Here is a 22,178-nt window from a genome sequence, read left to right on the forward strand (position 1 = left end):
GGTAGATGTCTATAATGCCCGGCAGGTAATGGCCTGTGGATCATTAAATAATGTGCTATTATGCATTTGTCTATAAAAATGAAATATTTGTTTTCATAATGGGTTTTGATTTTGAAGGATGAAATGCAAACAGTTATCAACCTCTAAATCTGTACATGCAACCTATGCTGGAATGAGATAGGGCATCCCGATGCTGTACGTTTTGACAGCATTTGATGAGCTGTTTTGACTTTAAAGGCAGTGATGAAGGAGGGCTTGCTGTGGAGGGAATCTGGTGATGAATATGGACTCAGAGGCACAGGACAGCTTTCAAGCTAATACCTTTCCTACATACTTCATAATTTTCTTTTTTTTTTTTTTTAAAGATTTTTATTTTTATTTTGAGAGAGAGAGAGCGTGCAAGAGAGCATGGGATGGAAGAGGCAGAAGGAGAGGAAGACAGAGAATCTCTAGCAGACTCCACACTGAGCACAGAGCCTGATGCAGGGCTCGATCTCACAACGCTGAGATCATGATGACTTGAGCCGAAATCAAGAGTTGAATGCACAACTGACTGAGCCACCCAGTCGCCCCATACTTCATAATTTTCTATTTAACTTAATTCAATTAAAAACAGAAAGCACTAGTGTCTCTTGTTTACATACTTTGCACTGGTGTTTAGAAGATCTGTCTATTGAGCCTGGTAAAAAGTCAAAGCGAGGTTAAGGAGGTCATATTGACAGGCAACAAACCACTCAGCATAGTCTACAGGATTTTGTTCAATGAATGCTAATCCTCCTGTTTTCCTTTCCACCTGTTTGTTACTGGGTCTGTCTTTAAAAGCTCTCAAGTCAATGAGTCTTCTTGTGCTCACCAATTTTTACAAATCTCAACTAAAAGTGAATGATGAATGGATGGATAATAAATATATAAGGCATAAGATAGGGCGCCTGGGTGGCTCAGTTGGTTAAGCAACTGCCTTTGGCTCAGGTCATGATCCTGGAGTCCCGGGATCGAGTCCCACATAGGGCTCCCTGCTCGGCGGGGAGTCTGCTTCTCCCTCTGACACTCCTCCCCCCTCTCATACTCTCTGTCTCTCATTCTCTCTCCCTCAAATAAATAAAGTCTTAAAAAAATTAAAATATATATATATATAAGGCATAAGATAATTATTTACATTTCTCAAAGGTGATTTTCAACATAGCAGTCTTTTAAGTATATTCAGATCGGCATTACAAAATTTCTCTTGTATCAAAATCTTGAGGGAAGAATGTCTTAAACATCTTGGGATTTCTCTGTTTCAGTGCCTTCAATATTAAGAACTAGGCAAATACTTTTTAACTTATTTACCATCCATTATATTGAGGTGCAGATTGTACCGTATTTACCTTGGCATGTAGATACATGCTCTCTACACATATTCTATAAATGCTCACATCTCTTTTTTGACCCAAAGTGATTAGCAGAAAATGAAGAGTTGTAGGGAGAAGGAGAGTTTGCAATATCACATGAAAATTTTTTATTTTTTATTTTTTTTGAAAATTTTTTTAAAATGGCCAAGTTAAGCACCTCAATTTTGCACCCATTAATCTCTGTCCTTTATTTTGCTGCTTCTTATTGAACATTTACTGCCCTGCTGTTAGAATGCACCAAATCTCCATCTTGGGACAAATCATGTTCTTTGATGATAAATCTCACAGATCATTACATTAATGTTCTACCAAAGAATTCTATGTGGCAGTTTTCCAGAATCTCAGGAAAATTTAACATTTGGTCAAACTAATCAGAAATGAGAAAGCAAAGCTGTTGGTGCTAAAGAAAGTGCCAATTTTCTTCTTCCCCCTCAACTGAATGTTGAGAATCTGAATGTGAGGTAGCAGATATAAGCATGAAACTAATTTTAGTGTGAAGATGGCTGCAATTATGACACTGGAAATAAAAACAACACACACCACTGGCACAGAGACAAGACAGATATACATGAAAACATTTTCTAATTCTCACTTCCACGTAGAAAATGCTTAAAAGTCATTGCAGTCAGGGGGCACCTGGGTGGCTCAGTCAATTAAGCGGCCTGCTTGAGATTCTCTCTCTCCCCACCCCTCCCCCCAATGCTCTCTCTCTCTTTCTCTCTCTCTAATAAATAAATAAATGAATCTTAAAAATTGTTGCAGTCAGGATAATAATTAGGATGTTGTCTAATGGGAGATTTAACATCCTATCTATAAAGATACCAAAAAGCTCAGAATTACAAAGAAAGCTTTTATAATTCGTCTCTCATCTTTTAACACATTTCAGTTCTTACTAATTAGGAGCTCCTGAGTTTTCCCACACCTAAGCCTACCATGGGAAGCTTTATTTTAAACAGAAATTCCTATCTAGTCTTTAGTTTAACTGCACAGGAGTTTGCTTAAGGCTAACTGCCCTCCAGATTGCAGAGAATGTTGGACAGTCAGGCGGTATCATTGTCTTCTCTCCATCTAGGAAGGAGAATCCTGACAGCTACAGAAAGGAAGGTTCAGACCATATTTAGCTCATCTTTCATGAGGCTGTAAGTTGCTTGATAGGAGCTCTGAGAAAGTAGGAAGTCAGAAGCACAGGTAGAAGTCTTGAATAATGATAATTTAGTTTTAGGAAGTACTTGAGTTTGGTAGTGATCCATTGTGTGATGCAACTCTGGAGAGGAATTTCACATTTCTTGGGAGGTGGCGGGGGGTGGGGGGGAAGGATAACTCTGATTTTCCAAGGAAACTTTTTTTTTTTTTTAAGGATTTTATTTATTTATTTGAAAGAAAGAGTGAGAGAGAGAGCACAAGAGGGGTGAGCGGAAGAGGGAGAAGCAGACTCCCTGCTGAGCAGGGAGCCCGATGCGGGGACTCGATCCCAGGACTCCAGGATCATGACCTGAGCCGAAGGCAGTTGCTTAACCAACTGAGCCACCCAGGCGCCCCTTCCAAGGAAACTTTAAGAAAAGTGAAAAAAATTAAAGGGGCCGATCCTTAGAAGAGTCACTAGTCCTCTATAGATTAAGAGTTTATGCTGAGCGCAAAGACCAAACTATTCCTGAGGAAAATGCAACTGCTTCATCTCTTCTAATATTGGAAGTATTTGGATACTGCAAAATTCTACGTATACTTCAAACAAAGCACTTGTAGATTGCCCATTTACTGGATCAGCCAGCAGGCACAAAATTCATGAAACAGGAAATTTAGAACATAAAACACACACAGACATGGGGACTTATAAATGAAATTCATAGTACAGCAAGGCATTCTAGCTGCACAAAAACATCATCACATAATACTTCCAAGCTCGAGTTGGAAAATGTAGCTAAAATTATGGATTAAACCTCAGCCTCAGAGAGACCATGGAAACAATCCATGTTGTTTCAGATTCCCATGTGGCAAAGGCTGGGACTGGTGGAATATGGTCAGCGTTAATGGGATAATTATTTTGAAGGTGCTCTCAGCTGTAGAATCCACAGGAAAAGAAAACTTTGACTAATTCACTTCCTTATATTCAGCTAATATTTACTGAATATTTCATATTTTCTAGGCACTGTGTTAAGTATGATGAAGATCTCAGAAAAATTTATTTATGGCTCCAATATAAGACATGACGTTCCTCAGACAGTAACGGGCACACCCCTGATTTTTCTTTTTTTTTTTTTTTGATTTGTCTTTCAACAGCAATACAGAAAAGTTCTTAAAAAGGGACTTAGAATTTTCTTGCATTTTTCCAAAGTACAGAGCTAAGTGCCGTATCAAGCTATGCATTAAACACTCAAAATAAAATTTAAATAAAACACTCATTAACTTAACAGAAATGGCAGGTAATGCCAAGATTGTAGGCCTGTGACTATCCAGCCCCAGTTTTTATTACATGGGAAAGTTTTATGCATGTCTAGGTAAGAATTCAATAGGCTTCTTGGATCAGTCAACAACAATCCGATTTTTTTTTAAGATTTTATTTTTTTGAGAGAGTGAAAGAGAGAAGGGGGGCAGGGAGGGAGAGAGAGAGAACACGAGCAAGGGGAGGGGGAGAGGGAGAAGCAGGGAGCCCAACGTGGGACTCCATCTTAGGACCCTGGGATCATGACCTGACCCAAAGGCAGATGCTTCACTGACTGAGCCACCCAGGTGCCCCTGATTTTTTTGGACAGTAAAACAGTTCTCCCTAATCCAGTCTTTAATTTTTATTTCAAATAAACATGATGTTTAATTCTACAGGAAGAGATCGACAGGCCCAGAACAAATACGATTATGACCAGTCTGAAATGATCCCCCCTGGTAACACAGGAAGCTTTGGCAAATATTCTTCTCATCACTGTCTTTCTTGTGATGGCAGATTGGGTGGAACTGAAACTTCTGAAACGTGTATTTGTTAAGGACTCCATTCAGTCCTCATCTTATATTTAGCTCTATCAATGTCCACATAGCAAAGACCCTCCTTTGGAGACTGGACTTTTGGCTGGAACACTCCACTAAATGTCAGCAATTAAGATTCTTGTCTCAACACCCACCCCCCTGCCCTGCCTTGGCAAAGGATCCCAATGGCTCTGACCCCAAAACTGAGTCTTCTATAAAAAGAGGACCAAGGAGTCAAGGGACTTTTCTCCAAATGCATGTAAACAGAATTTTACTGAACAGTGCTAGGACAGAGATTTTTTTTTTCTGACAAGAAAATGAAAATGCTAATGTGATATTCTTTTTCAAAAGCTTTTTGTTCAGAGAGGAAGCGTGGTCTAGTAAGAGGGCACTGTGGTGGTCAGCTGTGATTCGGAGCTCCACCCTGTCCGTTAACCAGGGTAGCGGTGTCACCCTGAACCAGACACTCGATCTCAGTGACGTCAATGGTGGAACAGGGTCAATCCTGTCTCACCATCTGTAAGAGTACCGGAAGCTCTTTTAGGGTTCCTCAGAGCTTTCTGTGCTGTAACATCAGCAGAAAAAGAAGAATCAAAATAAGGGGCATCAGTGTAAGTGGGTGGCTATTTGGTTTTGTTCCATAATATATGTAGACTGCTCCTTTCAGCCAAGATGGAGTAATGAGAACCAGATTTACCGGACAGCCTGTAACAACCAGAATAGACAGAACTATGTTTCTAAAAGATATTAGACATCAGGTGGCAGGTAGTGAATGCTGTGAAAAGGGAAACGAATGATATGAGCCCTCCGACTCCTCAAGCTTGTTGCCATGCATTTCCAAGCTGTCACTCCATGTGCAGGACCAGCTGGAGCCTGGTGGACCCCACAGTTAAGGTAGGTGAGTGAGTCTAGAAGGACGAAGGCAGCCAGTAATTGTAGGACAGTGCTGGGAGGACAGAGTTGCCCAGATTTGCATGCAATGCCCCTTGAGAAAGTAGCTGAGTAATGATCAGGGCATGCAAGTAAAAGAACCCAACCGAGGCCGGGGGGAAAAAACCATCCAAATGGATTAGAGGCAACAGTGCCTGGTGTTCACACAGGTCAGGAATAGCACCTGTTCCCACCATCCAGATGGGAAAACAGTACTCATGGTGGATTACTCAGGAGAATCCTAACCTCCATACTGGAGAAGAAGGAGCCATAAGCTGATAACTGCTCTGATCCCAACCTAACAAGTCTTTTTTTTTTTTTTTTTTAAAGATTTTATTTATTTATTTGAGAGAGAGAATGAGAGAGAGAGCATGAGAGGGGTGAGGGTCAGAGGGAGAAGCAGACTCCCTGCTGAGCAGGGAGCCCGATGCGGGACTCAATCCCGGGACTCCAGGATCATGACCTGAGCCGAAGGCAGTTGCCTAACCAACTGAGCCACCCAGGCGCCCCTCAACCTAACAAGTCTTAAAAGCAAAACCCGAAAGGCTCAAACTGTTTCTGAGTAATTTAACAACATTGCAGAACCAAGCTCAAGAATAGAGGTATATAAAAGTACCCAGCACTCAAGGTAAACTTCACAATGTCTGATGGCCAATAAAAAATTACTAGGTATGAAATGATGAAGGAAAATATCACATATAATGAAAAAAAAATCAATCAAATCGACCCAAAGCTGACACAGATGTTAGAGGTGGCAACCAAAGATATTACAGGTTACTATATATAATACATTCCACAGGTTCAAAAACTTAAGAAATGGAATATATAAAAATAACAAACAAAAACCAGACTAAACTTCTAGATATGAAATGATGAAAAATAGCCAGATGGGGTTAACGGCTGATTGAAATCCCCATGGCACATCGTAATCAAATTACTCAAAACTGGTGATAAAGAGAAAATCTTCAGAGCAGCCAGATTTAAAAAAAAAAAAAAAGATAGGGGTGCCTGGGAGGCTCAGTTGGTTAAGCATCTGACCCTTGATTTCCACTCAGGTCATGATCTCAGGGTCATGATATCAGGCTCTGTGCTGGGTGTGGAGTCTGCTTAAGAGTCTCTCTCTCCCTTTGCCCACTTCCCCCTCTCCCTGAAAAAAATATAATTAAAAGATATATTATTTACAGAGACAAAGGATATAACTATTCTTGTGGGAAACAATGCAAGTAAGACAATGGAATATCATCATTAAAATGGCTGAAGAAGAAAACTTCATCCTAAAATTCTATACCCAGCAAAAATGTCTATCAAAAACAAAGGTGAAATAAAGATCTTTTCAGATACACTCAAGCAAAAGAATTCTTTACCAATCTACATGCATTAAAAAAAATTTTACAGGAAGTCCTCTGGGTAGAAGGAAAATAATTCCAGATGGATCTATGCAAGGAATAAAGAGCACCAGAAATGGTAAATGTTCTTCTTATTATGTAAAACTCTTTAAAAGATAACTTACCATTTAAAAGAAAATTAACAATAATGTAGTATGGAAAAAGTATGACAACAACAGCCTAAAGATTGGGAAAAAGGAAATGAAAGAATTTGAGTATGAGGTTCTTCTAATGTACCTGAAATGGCATAATATCATTTGTACTGGTATAATATTGTGAACTGTTAGAAATATTTTCTAAAACCCTAAGGCAAATAGTAAAATAACAAAATAACGAGTTACAGCTCAAGACCCTACAAAAGAAAATAACAAAAAACGTTCTTTTAGTCCAAATTTGGCAAAAAAAAAAAAAAAAAAAGAGGAAAAGGGGACAAAGAACATATGGGACAAATAGGAAACATAGCAAGATGACAGATTTAGGTATAACTGTATCAATAATTTCAAGAAGTATTCTTCTCAACTAAAAGGCAAGATCCAACTATATGCTGCCTACAAGAAATGCACATCAAATATAAAGACATTTAGGTTAAATAAAAGTACAAGGATGGAAAAATGATATGCTATGATGACATTAATCAAAATAAAGCTGAAACAGCTTTAATATTAGACACAGTAATTTCAGAGCAAAATATATTACCTGGGAGAAGAAGGGCATTTCGTAATGAGAAGGGGAGGGTGAAGGAGGACATAACAACTCTCAATGTTTATGCACCTAAAAACAAAGCCTCAAAATACAAAAAGCAAAACCTGATAGCATCACATGAGAAAATGTCAGAGACTTTAATGTCTCTTACTCAGTAACAGATAGAACAAACAGACATAATGCACAGAATGTTTCTTATGTTGAAAGTAAGCTCTCCCATGAAGCCTCATTGAGGAGATGTACCTGCATTGCTTGGTAAGCCTTTCTGCGCATATATTGCTGAAAACCTCAAATAAGCCTCCTGACGCCTCCTGACATAAGCTGACACCACGACCGACTCGGGCTTCCCCTCGGAAACTATGGATGCTGCTCTGAGCAGGAAACTTGAGGTCTAGCTCCTGTTAGGACTTTAAAAATCCTCACAACTCGGCCAAATCCCAACTCTTCATGACACTCGGGTACAGGTCATGAGATGAGGAAGCAAGGCTTGGTTATTTATAAGAATCTTGCCAGCTTTTGCGGCTCCCTGACTTCAGCTGGCCCATGAAATGTCACCGCCCCAGCCATGTCAACTTGGGTCAGGTGTTGCGCGGTGAGTCACTTGGGAAGCCTGACTTGGCTTGGGAGGTCTGACCGCTCTGTGGAAGGGTGTGAGTCCTACAGCGCTGAGATGACCCTGTGCAGGCAGCTACCCCGTGACCCCACAACATAACCTCCGGGACAAGGTGAACTGAGGTGCTCACAACACTTGTCACGTTCTTTCTCGTGGCCTTCGGTCCCCAGGGTCCCCAGGGCCCCCAGGCCTCCCATGTGTGCGGTGCCCTGAAGGCAGTTGGGAGACCTACCCGAGGAGGGACGGCCTGCAGGGCAGTGATGTAATTCTCCAGAGCCAGGCGGCGGCGGTCGTTGAGCATGGCTTCCACTCGGGCCATGTGCGTCTCCACCAGTTGCTGCCTCTCACTGGCTGCTTCCTGCTCCAGAGACTCCACCTTCTCCTGGAAGTGCTGTCATTGCAAACACACGCACACGTCAGTCGGGGACGGAGCACGCGGGATAGGGCAGCAAATCCAAGTGTTTCCCGAGGGGCGTCGTATTTCATTTCACTCAAGGATTTATGGTCATGCCCACATTTTGACTAATTCAGCATGTTTTATGGGCTTCCTCCCCTATCCAGTACCCCATCCCCGAACCTGATTTCTCACCGTAAATCATTATTTTATATGGTCCCTGAAGCCGGATTTGACTAACCATAACACAGGATAAATTTCTGTGCTCTTAAGACTCTGAATTCTGTTGCAAAAAAAAAAAAAAAAATTCCTCTTTTACTCAAAGTACTTTAATTTCAGGAAATGACCAGGAGAATCACAGTTTCCTCGGAGGTAGTTTTTGAGAGGAGTTCCTGTTACAAATTCTAATCATGGTGTAATTTTTGTCAAGGGAAGCATCAGCAACAGATTTTGGCCATTAAAATGATATAGGATTGATAAAAAGCAGACGGCAAGTAACAATAGGAGTTTTATGGAAATGAATTATGACTTGAGCTAATTAAAAGCAAATATAAGGAAAGGTTTAAGAAACTGAATTACTGGACAATGATGAGCAATAGTCCAAATTGATGGGAATACGAACAATCCTCCAGAGATGCTGGAAAATGTGTAAGGCCTGCGCTGCTGGGTGGAGAAGTGGCCTGGGTTTTACCTGAATAACTGCTTTCTTGTCAGCTTTAGGCAAGTTCTTTGCTTGTCGTTCTGCCTCTTCCCATTCTCGCATGACCTACAAAATGAGAAAACATTTGAATTTAAAATCATCAGTTCTTTTTTTCCCAACTTATATTTAATGAGACATTATTTTCTTTCTGAACTTGACATTTTGAACGTTTTCAAAAAACGATCCCATTCCAGTCCTATCTCAGAACGATTTATTTGACCTCCAGCTAAGATGTAGATCATCTATCGTAGCAGTGTATTAAACATAAATGATCACGTTTACTGAAGGAACATGGCCCTTTGAAACACAGACGGTCTTTTTTTCTTTTCCTCAGAAATGGCTGAAAGTCATTTTGTTTGATGTGCACAGATGTCAACGATTCATAAAAGGTGTGTGTGTGTGTGTGTGTGTATTTCTTGAACAAGGATTTCCACCATTAAATTGAGTGCGTTAGTTTTATTCTTCTGTGAAAGCAAGTTATAAAATTTCAAACAGTAAAGCAGGGGGAGGCATGAACATTTTATGCGTGTGCACACATGTCACGAACACACTACCAAAAAGAAGTACACGATGGAGGAAGGAAGAGAAGGCCTCCATTGTCAGAATTCCTCAGAGCCACTGATGGGTAGTGAGGGCCTTTTGCTCACCAACCCCCATCATGAACAGCAAAGAATATCCGAAGTATCTCCAGAAATTCCAAGACAGTACACATTATAATGTTCTGGACGTAGCAAAACGCATTTTTGGCAAGTAATGCTAATTTAGTCACCAGGCTAATCTGTTTGATAGGGAAAGAAAGCTTCCTCATCTCGTCCTTGAAGTTGACCCAGGACTACCCTGAGAGAGGTTCATTCATTGGCCTGAATGCCAAGAGGAGAGGTCTGCAGCTCTACATGTTGTTGAAGTGAAATGATACTAGATTCTTAACCACCTACGGCTGCGTTTCCTTTTCAAGTGTACTACTCGCTGTCAGGCAGAGGTTTTTTAAGTGCAACTCATAACTGAGCCAGGCGAAATAAAGAGTAGAAGATCAAGTAAGCAATAGAACGGTCTGCTGACAGATGTGTACTTCCATACTTTGCAGACATACAAAGCATGAAAGAACCTGATTTCTGTACTACAAGAGCCTGTTATTTATGGGTATTTATCCCTAAGGAATGGATTTTTCTGACATCCTTCAAGATAAAAAAAGAGAGAGACTTGGATAAAAAACTACTGATAGAGAATTTCTATGAGATAAAACATCAAATCACTGTGGGTTTTTATTTAGGTATTTTATTATCTAGCATTAATTTGCTGTATATGATACAAGACTAGCTTCCTTGTGTTCTTTTTATGAAATTATGGAGAAAATCGAATGGAGTGAATTTTCTACTATACTTGAAGAACATTTAAAAAAATAACGTAAAAAGGTCACAACAAAATTAGAACAAATGCCCCACTGCTATGAATAAGAACAGAATGCAAAAGAAAAGAAACATACTGTCCTGGATGCTTCGGAGTCTCTAAGAGTTAATGAAGGGCACCTGTAGGGAGGGGGCTACTGAAGATTACCTTTGCTTTATGGATGAGATAAGGCTTGCAGCTTGCAATAAAAATATTTCAATTTCCTGCTTTGAGAATGTTCACAGTGGCAGTACTCTACCATGAACTCTTCAGGCAAGGAATCTCAAAATTAGTTTGAGAAGCCAAATGTCTTACTGGAATGTGAAAACTGATTTCCTGCCTATCTTTACATTTTTACCATCCCACCTTGCACATTCAGAACCTGGCCTGTAAACTTTGAGCTAGGGAAATACATGGAATAATTAGAGAGATTTATCTGGTTAATAAATTGAAAATAAACAATGAAATTGAATTTGATTTTCAGAGCAATGTAACAATATCCTATACCCTCACAAATAAAACAATTCACTGATACCATCACCCTAGGCCTATGTAATGCAAGATAAACACACACCGTAGGCTCAACATCTCTCTGAACAATGGCTACCACTGAGGTGTCCCAATACTAGGTAACATTACTGCAGATCTGCTACGTAAATAAGTGCTTTATAAAATCTGTGGGATTAGTTATGGTGATCTCCATTTTATGGACCAGATTAAGTCAACTGCTCAAGGTCATGGAGGAAAAAAAAAATGGAGAAGGATATAAACCAAGATCTTTGTGGCTCTAAGGACCATGTTTTTATCATCTATGGCCCAATTTGCCATTATAAAATATAAAAATTACATATATATTATATATATGTGATTTATATAAATTATATTCTTATATAGCTATATAATTATATAAATATATCTAGTTATATATAATATATAAATTTATATATACATATATAATGTTATATATACATATAAGTATAGATAAATTATATATATAATTCTATATAATTGTTCAATGGCAAATTCAATAGGTGAGCTAAGTTTCCTTGTATTTGGTGACAGGAAAAGGACTATTCCTAAGATATCGATGCTTATCTTAAAAATAATAAATGCAGAGAAAGGTCAAATTTCATTTTGAAGAATTTCATTTTAAGCATATATTAAAACCACTAAGTCCATAAGTAGTATGTATAATTATTATAGGATATATAAATATATAAAAACATTTACAGACTATTCAGAATCTTCTATTTGCTAGATACTATTCAGAACATATGGCAACAGAAATCTCCAAGTTTAGTTGTGATGCCCAACAACCAAATACCAAAATCCCCCAAATACCAACCCCCCCAAATCTCTGTATTCATAAGAAAACAAATAGTAACAAAAATTACAATAAAAATAAATTAAAATTCTCAGGTTGCTCCATATATTCTTGTAAAGCAATTTCCCACTGAATGAACAAAAGTATCAGTATCAAAAAAAAAAAAAAAAAAAGTATCAGTATCATCAGATTTATGGCTCTTCAAAGACTTGGCTCTTTCCTGTAGAGAAAATGACAACTAATACTAATAGAGATTTGAGAGGCAGGCAGGCAAGTTCAAAGGCAAACAGAATTCAGTACCACTGATTATGAAGGTAAGTGTTAATCTCAGGCGTCTCTCTTTCCTGTGACCACTGGAATGAGACTGCATCTCTTAAGTTAGGTCAGATATAGTTAATAACTAAAAGATGAAGAAATTCCATAAAGATTTATATGGTTAAATAGATGTGCTAAACTAAAACTAAGTTACTATTCCAGGAAAGATCTAGAATATCTGAAACTGACATGTATAACAAAAAGTCACTAATAAGTTACTTGGCACTGGAGATGCCAAGGGGAGCTTTCAGTGTTTATCTTTTTTTATTATTCTTTTTTTGGACTTCATTGACCTTGAAATGGAATTTGAGGCCAGTGAGAAGGCTCTGAAAGCTTCAGAAGCAAACAGTGAGATAGGATTTAAGTTTAAAAGATGCCATTTCGGGGGCAATAAATACAACTCAACTGCTTTCTTAACAGTGTTTTTCCTAATGAAAAATCCTGTTTTCTAGAAGAACTGCCTTCAGGTGAAACCTCACTATTCCACTCTACCTAGCTTCCTAGTTCAACTTGCTTTTAGGTTCTCATCATGGCCAACAACTACAATTGCACATTATATTCCAGAGCCAAAGTATTTTAACTCTTTTTCCCCTCCCTTGTTATTATTCCAAAATAAATCCAAGCATCATGGTCACTCATCTTAAAAAAAAGAAAGTAATTGTGTTGTGTCTTTCTAGATACATTAAGCAGTTGCTTTAAAATACAGATTTTATTAAAATAAGTAAATTCAATATAGGTTTTATTATATTCAAGTATAGTGAGGTCAACAGATCAGGAGAGAGATGCCATTGAAAAGATTATTACTCACACACAGTTCCCAAGAGGAGACGCCATGCAATGCCACTGAGGGAAGGAAGGCGGAGAAGCACCAGGGTGGGTCAGGAGGCAGAGGAAGTGAGGGGAAAATGTAGCCAGGAGTCTGTGGCTTCCTTGGGAAGGAGTGGGCGAGTCAGGGTAAGCAGGTGAAGCAGGCTTAGATTTGGCTCGTTTGAACAATTTTGGTATAGGGGTATAGGGTCTGTCCCTAGATGTCTGGTGCCTAGCCTTAAAGTGGGCAGGTGGAGAGTGGGTCAGAGTGTAAGAGCAAGATGAAGAAGGTATCCGGGGGAAATGGGCTTTGGAGAGGCTGGTTTGATTATGAAAGGTGTGCCCGAAGGCTAGCCATTTGCTACCTCTAGGAATTGGCGAACCCTGGGAGGGGCAGTCTCCCTAGAATTAGTAAGGCCTCAAATGTCAAAACACCAGAAAATACAGAAAATTAAAGCCCATAATTAATGCACTCTTCTAAAGACTTCCTGTGATCTTAGAAAATATATGGCAGACTCATTCATGAATCCTATTTAATGTCTATTATGAAAGCTTTTAAGTATTTGTGCTAAATATTGCCAAAATTAGTAATACCTTCTGATATTTACTATAGAATATTAACACCAAAAAAGGGAATGGTTGACTTTGACCTGAGAGATTTCCTCATTCACTCATTTATGTTTCCTTAAATCTGACTTTTCCTATTGTTTTTTTTTTTTTTTCACTCTGAATTGTAGGCTTCAAGTTAGGCAGTAATTGACAAGGAAGTGCTGATACATATTTGTTGAATGAATGATGAATGAATGAATGAATGAATAATCTGAGAAAGGGCTAAAATTAATATTTATCTGTAATAAATACAATATCCAGCAAATGGTATGACATATCAGAAACTGTAATTGATATTATTAGATATAAATTAGTCAGGTTTTAAAAAAATTTTCCAATTTGTTTCATAAAGAATCTGCTAAAAAACAAGCAAACACACCAGGGTTTGCCAAACAATGTAGTGAGAAGAGCACTGCACCAAGAGCAAGAAAGCTTCTAGTTCCAAATGCCATCTCTTGTGTTTCTTATATTGCTTTGTTCTAGAATGGGAAGCCACAGTCTTGAACCACTGTTGCATTATTGATCATTTATGAAACAAGATGGCAAAAGATCATTACGGTTCACATTGCTTTTAAGTTCCTATGGCCCTATGAATTAGCTTTGCAAGAAGTGTGAGGTTCAAAGTTATAATACTTTGGCATCTAATAAAAAAAATTCATCTTTACTACAGATCATTTTAAGGGATTTTAATTTACAACAGCATGGTTACAGGGCTAAGTATACACAAAGTAATAAAACCAGAGAGAATGCTGCAGACATAATTTAATCTGTGCTTATGAAATCCTGCTATACTTAGTGTGACTGCATCTCTCCTAGGTGGCATGCTCAAGGAGGATTCTAAAAACCCGAAACTGGTACCCTTAGAGCAAACATTTAAAACTAAGACTTTATGTCTTTAAAGATCTGGCTAAAATTACAGACCCCTCCCGCCCCTAGGCATTCATCAGCCACAGAACCCCCAGGGAGACTCCAAGGCAGAGGCCAAGTCCAGATTTCCCCTTTATTGTAAACTGAAGGACAGAAAAGTCACTTTACCTGGGACATTCGCTCACGGTGCTTGGCCTCCAGCCTCTCTTTGGCTTTCTGGAAATGGGCATGTTCATTCTCATCTCCAGGTGTCTCAAGATACTTGTCGACGGCGTCAGGGGTGCTGGCTGCCGTGGTAGGAACTAGAAAGTAGAAAGAAGAAGGTTTGAGAAGAGAAACAGAAGGTCCAATCATTTCAAAGAAAGCCATATTTTCCGTTTACTACAGAACAAAGAATTTAGTAGGGAAGCACACACAAGAAGTTAATGCTGTTGAAGAGAACACCGTGAGACATTTCCCAGCACAGTACAAATGTTTCACCCCTTTCAGTATAGGGTGAAGGAAAATCTATAAAACAGCCCATTCTGCGATTATAGTGGTACATTTAAAATTCTTTGCAAAACAGGCATGCACAGAGCAAAACCAGCCGGTGTTTAATACATTTTGTCCCAGATCCCTATGCTTGCTAAATTAACTTTTGTAATACACTTCAAAGTAAAATACGTTATCAATATTGCACCTTATGATTCCTACAGACACCGAAGAAATCTCAGAATCAGTGTACTGCAGAAAAACCACACCACAGAGTAAAGGTAAATTCTACACCACATATTTCCGATAGCTGGATTTCAAAGCTATCTTTTGTGACAAAGTGGTTGAAACACTATCCCAAACCCCGTAAACGTCAATAAATGCATTTCTGAATCTCTCTCTGGATTCAAAAGGACCCTTCTGCCTTCACAAAATTTGACAACAGTCAGCCGATTCATTATACTAGCTGTCAAAAAGGAAATGATTTCTATTTTGAATTCAACTAAAACTGCTAAGCAATGAGACTGACTTGCAGCATACACTGCTAAATTATGTGGAAACATAAATATCCATAAAACTGAAGAGCGTACTATAAAACAAAAATATTTTAACTCATGAGCCGAGTGAATTGTAATGCCCTATACAAGCAGTTTTCCAAAAGATTAGTAATGATTAGTGGGAATTCAAAGCATTTATGAGCTTACAAGAAAAAAAAAAGGAAAAAAAGATTTTGATTTAAAGAATAGAGTATGTTCAACCAAAACAGTGAAATTAGGGGTTTTCACTATGCTTTCAGGTCAAATCAACTTAAGTATTTTATTCAAAAGATTACTCAAATATCACCAAAGTTCTGAGTATTTTTCTTCACTGATTTTTATCTAATTATTGACTACCATCTTTGAGATATGATATCCCAAAGAGGACTTAAATGAGAAGTATTTGTGGCTAAATCATTTTGAAACAAAATTCTTTTTTAATTTTATTTTATCTTTTTGCCAGAGAGAGAGCGCAAGCACAAGCAGGGGGAGGGGCAAAGGGAGAGGGAGAAGCAGACTCCCCGCTGAGCAAGGAGCCTGATGCAGGACTCCATCCTAGGGCCCTGGGATGCTTAACTGACTGAGCCACCCAGGCGCCCCGTGAAAAGAAATTCTAAGATAAATGTCTCTTATACGTGCTTTGAGAAAAAAACTCTGGAATCTTCACAGTCCAAAGGCTTCAAGATTTCAACCAAAACCAGACGCTTTTTTGTTACATAATTAAGGTCTTTAATTTTTAAGCGAAATATTTGCTCAGAATTCTTCCCTTCTTCTTTCATCACTGTGTAATAATAATTTTTTTAAAAATAAGAGTAGTGTAGGTATCCACACAGAGGGTGCTTTCAAGCGGAAGGAAGGAGGTGGGGCATATGCCTGGGGTTATTTTTCAAAATACTTGTGTGTTCAGCCCTCTGCCTCCACCAGGGGATTTTGAGTCCACAGGTGTGGGACTGGCACAGGGCATTAGAGATTAAAAAGCATCTGCCCCCATCTTCCGTGTGGTAGATGAAGTAGATGAGGGAGCAGTGAAAGGGGAAAAGGAGAATAAGCTTTGCAATGAGGCACACCTTGTTTTTAGTCTTTCTTAGACTATCTGTGACCCAGGGCAGGTCACATGAGTTTGTGCCCGTTTCCTCATCTCTCAGCCAGCATCCTCGGTGCACGGGGAAAACGAAATGCCACCCCATGCATTAAGGTGGTATATACGTCCTTAGTGCTCTTCTCTCTCCCTTCGCTTATCACATGTCATTCAAATCTTAGAGCTTATGCAAACCATAGAAAAAATGAGCTACGCTTATTTCGCATCCAGTGAAAATGAATTACACAAAGGACCATGAGGTACCACCTACAGGAAAAAGAATATATATTTTTCTAAAAGATCTTTGGTATAACCCCTATAAAAGGCCCACAAATGATTGAAAAGGAGTCCTGAATTTTTAAGACTGAGAAGTAATTTTCAACTTAAAACCTTTTTTTTTTAAAAAAGAAAATCACAGGCAAGTGTTTTTCTGCATAAATTTAAGCAAATCAATATGCAAGTATATTTAACTTCATCAATGTTCCCCACTTGAAATGGAAGTGATGTTTAGCATTTTAAATTTGTTTCCTGTGGCTTTAATTGTTTTTTCATCTTTGTGGGTACAGCTTAAACACGAACACGTTAAAGTTCTTTTGGCACAGTACAATCCGGCAGGATGACAGAATTAGGCAGACCATATTTTCCACTTTGAATAAATGAAAATGTGTGAATGTTTGGGGTTCTTTTCACTGATCAAGATAGCTGGCTGGCTGTTAAGTGTTATAACCATAACACAGCACCCTCTTTTAAAACTGGAATTACAGAAGTTACTATATAAGTAGGAAAGTTCTCCACCCAACTTTTACGGCTGGCAAATTGTATGGTTTTCTCCAATTCTTACGATTTGCAAACACTGTCTATTGTTTTATGGAAAGGAGATAAACACTGAAATCTGAGTCAGTAGAATCTCATTAACTTATGTTAAAATGTAGCTTTGTAATATTAGGAATAAAAGAATATTAGAGAAATGAGCATGCAAGGTATATTTAATAGGATTATTTCAAGTATTAAACCTTCTTTTTAGGCACGTGGAAATAAATACAAATACTGTATTATTGATTTATTCCATTTAATCCTGTATTTCTCTTCGAGTAAATCCCTGTAAGCGGCCCTTGTTATTGCCTCTCGCTGAAGACTTTAAAGGAAGCTGTCTTTCTTTTAATCTTTAATTCAAGCATTTTAGCCATTCACACTAACACTCCATCTCAATTAGCCTGAGTGAAATTCTCCTGTATTCCTACCAACCAGCAAACCAGATCACTGTCCAGTCAAGGACAGAAGAATGATGGTACATCTTGATATCTGAAAATGAATTTAATATTTCATTATCACTACCCTGCAGCTGGTAGGGGGAAGGGGAGAACATTTTAAGGAGGAGTTTGCACATAGAGCTCGGCTTCTGTTTCTCTAATATCCCCACATCCCAAAGACATGATCATACCAGGAACAGCTGTTGGTTTGTGATAAAGTCCAGGGTAGGCCAGACGCATGATAACGAGGACAGGGGGCAGGGGCAGGGACAGGAAACCTGTGCCCTTTGTCCCTGCCCTTTCAAGGTGCTTCCTTTGGGAAAAGAGTGGCTCAAGGAACGGACAGGTAATGTTCCAAGGTGCACAGGAATGGGAAGCTGTTTATCGCAGGTCATTTAAAGCACAGGTCATTTTCACAATGGAGAAAGTAGAAACAAACTGGCCTTACGAGGGCTTACTTTGTGTTTTTTTTAAGCTACCATACAGCAGTTAGTTCACCCTGTCCAGAGACCTCTGAGGCTCCTTAGAAACTGTGATCTCAGCTCACATTTCCAAGTTGGCCAAATAGTAACAGCCTGCACTGATTAGCCTCTATTGCATGAGGCACTTTCCACGTGTCCTCACTTAATGTGTGGGGGGAAGGAAAAATTACTCCATTACATTTATTGTGCATTTAACCTAATTCCTCAGATCTCTGACCCACAAATACGTCTGAATTTAGGATTAGGTAAACTATGAAAAGGCTTATAAAGTTAATATTTAGAGCAGAAAAGAGGTAATCCATCGATATGTCTGGGGCACCGGAAAAGTATTTGCTTTTGTTAATGAACAACATGAATTGGCAAAAAACATGCTTCGCTATGATATCTGTCGAACTATTTTCTATCCAACAGCTGTTCCTGCCCTGAATGCTATCTTGCAAATGACCTCAACCCAACATTTCAGCAGAAGTAGGGTTATGAGACAGGGGTCATGCGAGAGATCCCACAGAGCGCGAAGCTGGATGATCTTTTAGCCTTTGGCCCCTGCTCAGACGGGCTCATCTGTGCCTTCTGCAAGCAAGCTCGCTGGATATATTCCCCTTTCGCAGAAAACTAGACTAAACATTCAGGGTTAAACACCTTTAGCTCTGGGTTTTAACCTCTAGCTGCCACATCATTAGCAGCCTGCCATCATCTACGCATGGGCTTTTAACTTTTCAAATGACCTTCATATTGATTTTCTTAGTCTCATTAACAGCCTGGTAAAATATGGTAGGATATACCTTAATATCAAGAATGGGCATCTAAATGTAATACCAAGCAAAAACAAATGCTACAGAAAAGCAGTTCCAGCTCACAGCACATTACTGCCGCAAGGTAAACACTCTGGTTCCAAAAATTCAGTGCATTCTAGATGACTAATACTTTCCTTGCTTCATCCTTGCTTTTTTTTTTTGGCAACCCTGGGCGGTCAGAGCTATCTGAAAAGCTGAGACAGCAGTTCGGATGTAGACCATGCCACCTTGAGTGTGTTTGTTCATTCCTTTATTCCTCTGTTTAACAAATATTACCACCCATACTGAATGTGAGACATACGGGAAAAACCAACGAGCAAAACAAAGACCGCTGTTCTTATGGAATTATATTCTAGTGAGAGAAACAATTACCTCAAAAAAAAAAAAAAAACCCAGATAAAAATAAGTCACATTGTTAGAATGTGATTTGTATTATGGAGAAAAAGAAAACTAGAACAGGGCTGGGAAGAGTCAGGAGTGTGGGGAAAGGGAGCCGGGGGTGGGTGAAAGGCCAGGCTGGGTCTAACTGAGAAGGTGTGTGTAGATAAAGAGCTGAAGCCCCACTTCCCTGTCACCTGCTGGAGGAATGCTGCTGGGAGACGCAGAAACTAGCACAAAGGCCCTAAGAGGTGAGTGTGCCTGGAAAATTCTAGGACAAGCAAGGTCAGTGTGGCCAGAGCTGAAGGAGCAAGGGAGAGAGAAGTGCGAGAGGCAGAAAGGAAAGGTGGGGACGGATCAGGTAAGGGCTGTGAGGAGCCAATGCGAGTTGTTTTGAGGAGGGGAAAGATGTGACGGAATGCTTTCGGAGGGTCACTGTCTGCTGAGGGACAAAGCAGAAGAGGGTGAGGGGTTCTCATGGAAGGCTCTCCCCCCCTCCCTCCAGACATAAGATGAATCACAGATTGGCTTCTTTCTCTCATTGCAAAGGTAATCAGATACTAAGATAGAAATTCTTTTCACAGGTGTGTGAGTTCATTTCAGTTTTAGTAATTTTGCACCAATGTATGTCACAACATTTCCACTTCACATTGCAATCTCTCTTACTACCTATCAGAGCTCTCTTTTTCTTTTTTGGTGGATGGAGGGGGTGTGTGTACACATTTTCTTTCAGTTTATTTTATTTATTTATTTATTTCATTTTTTGGGGGGGGAGAGAGCGAGCCAGCCCGTGTTGGGGGTGGGGGGCAGGGGCAGAGGAAGACATAGAATCCTAAGCAGGTTCCACACCCAGCACAGAGCCCCGCAGTGTGGGGCTCGCTCTCACAACCCTGAGATCATGACCTGAGCTGAAATCAAGAGTCGGATGCTTAACTGACTGAGCCACCCAGGCGCCCCATTGCTTTCAGTTTATTAATGAACCCTGGTGCTGCCCCCAATGTTCCCGTAACAAAATACATCCACCATCAGTGGGGACATGATGCCAATGAAACATGTCGCTTCCAGCATGTCCCCTGAGAAAACTTCATTAATTTTTAGGAAAGTTACTTCAAAACAAAGTGAAAACTGGTATTATCTTCAGAATGCAGTGCAAATCGCTCCCCTTGCCTCTTTGGAGGATCTCTGTATCACAGACATGATCAAATTCAGCCAATAAATCAAAACTTAGGCCACATTTTTAGTTCATTTCAGTTTCGACTGTATCATCACTACATAGTATTCCATTTCATGCCAGGCAGAGACAATATGGAGTCGAAACACTACAGACATCATGAAAAATTGCTTTGATACTCGCTTTTTTGATACTCGCTTGTTTCCTCAATCTTGAGGAGATACGTTTTTATAGTCAAGGAGGGCTCAGGATGCAAAAGGAGCTATAACCCCACCTTCAAACAGAAACACTCTGACTATCCACACCAGGCGATGAGGCAGAATGCTTCCCCAAACAGAGGCCCGTGAATGGCATTGGGTCGATATACTAATGTTAGATTCTAACGAAAATCTGGTTAGTCTCCTTTCGTCAGGAGAAAGGCAATTTATCTCTACAGCACTGACAAGAGAAGACGAAAGTAAATTAAGACGTATACCAGTCATTGCTTTATCATCAACACTGCTATTTAACACAGAGCCGGCAACAGGGCGGCTTGAAACGGCTGTGGTTTATATTTGAGGTGGCAATGAGGATCATTCGCAGATAGGTGAAATATAAACCTATAAAGAAAGATTTTAGGTGAAAATTCAATCTGGAAACAAGGTAGAGCTTGCAGATGGCCACCCTGACGTTAACGAGAAGAAAAAAGTCTTTCCATTTCTCTAATTCCAAAGTAACTAAAATCCCTACCAGGCACTGAACTCAAATATTTATCGCATCCACCAAGTCCAGGCGAGAAGAGCCACTTGTAATGTGAAAACAGAGTGTGACCCTTAAATATGGATCCAGACTCTCTAAAAACAGAAAAGAAAAAAGAACAAAGGCCCTTCTCCCCCCACCGCACCCTTGCTTTAGGCTTTATAGTCAGGGGATCATAGTTAACAGACTGTCAATGCGTCGTGTGGACATAAGGTAATAAAAGTGTAATCTAAGCTGTGTTTACTCTAGTCGAGCCACATTTCTTTTTTATGTCTTACGGACATGTCCTAGATGTGGGAATTTTGTCAAATATGTGAAAGGAGCGTCAAAGAATGAATGCTGGCATCATTTTTATTAATCTCTCTCTGCAATTTAGCGCCATGCACCCAAATTTAAGAGCAACTTCAAGTCTGAATCTAAAAACCACATGGGAGGCAACAGCAGTTTTAACTGACCTCCAGAACCATCTCACCCTTCTGTTACTGTTTTCTGTCCAGGTGTTGGGAGCTATTCTCAGCTTCATAAATGGTGGGTCATAAACAGATGACCCGTCAGAGTTGCTCAACACTCAACAGAGGAGTTCAAAAAGTCAGAATCTGCAATATTATCTACTTTCAAAGAAATTGTAGCAGGAAAAGCCAGATAGAGCTGTTAACCTCTGTGGAAGTCTTAAGGATAAAACCAATTTCATTTTGCTCTGGTCTTCCACACCAGTCTTTCCCTACACTTGTATATTTTACTTTATATTGTTACTTAATCCTATCACACGCCTGGGTCTCATCTCATCAATAAAACTGTCAAGTTATTGGAAGCAGGGAACCAGGTCTACTTGGCTGGTGTCCCTCCAAATACCCAGCTTAGCACCAGCACATCCTGAGCTCAGAAGTGATAGCTTTATTAAA

General features: G+C 39.5%; 2 protein-coding genes across 9 annotated transcripts in view; one reads left to right on the forward strand and one right to left on the reverse strand.

Moving 5' to 3' along the window:
- The window catches only part of JAM2 (junctional adhesion molecule 2), a 427,760-nt gene that overhangs the window by 270,953 nt on the left and 134,629 nt on the right, over positions 1–22,178 (forward strand). The gene's annotated exons all lie outside the window — the stretch shown is intronic.
- APP (amyloid beta precursor protein) overlaps positions 1–22,178 on the reverse strand; it is a 257,221-nt gene that overhangs the window by 71,724 nt on the left and 163,319 nt on the right. For all 8 annotated transcript variants that reach the window (XM_081802287.1, XM_081802282.1, XM_081802278.1 and 5 more), the window contains 3 exons: positions 14,547–14,680; positions 9,062–9,136; positions 8,209–8,367 (listed from right to left, as the gene is read on the reverse strand). In XM_081802287.1, coding sequence (XP_081658413.1) covers positions 8,209–8,367; positions 9,062–9,136; positions 14,547–14,680 — 368 coding nt within the window. The remainder of the gene's footprint in view (positions 1–8,208; positions 8,368–9,061; positions 9,137–14,546; positions 14,681–22,178) is intronic.

Source organism: Leptonychotes weddellii, chromosome 1, assembly GCF_054177405.1.
Source record: "Leptonychotes weddellii isolate Sample4059 chromosome 1, ASM5417740v2, whole genome shotgun sequence".
Classification (NCBI taxonomy): domain Eukaryota; kingdom Metazoa; phylum Chordata; class Mammalia; order Carnivora; family Phocidae; genus Leptonychotes; species Leptonychotes weddellii.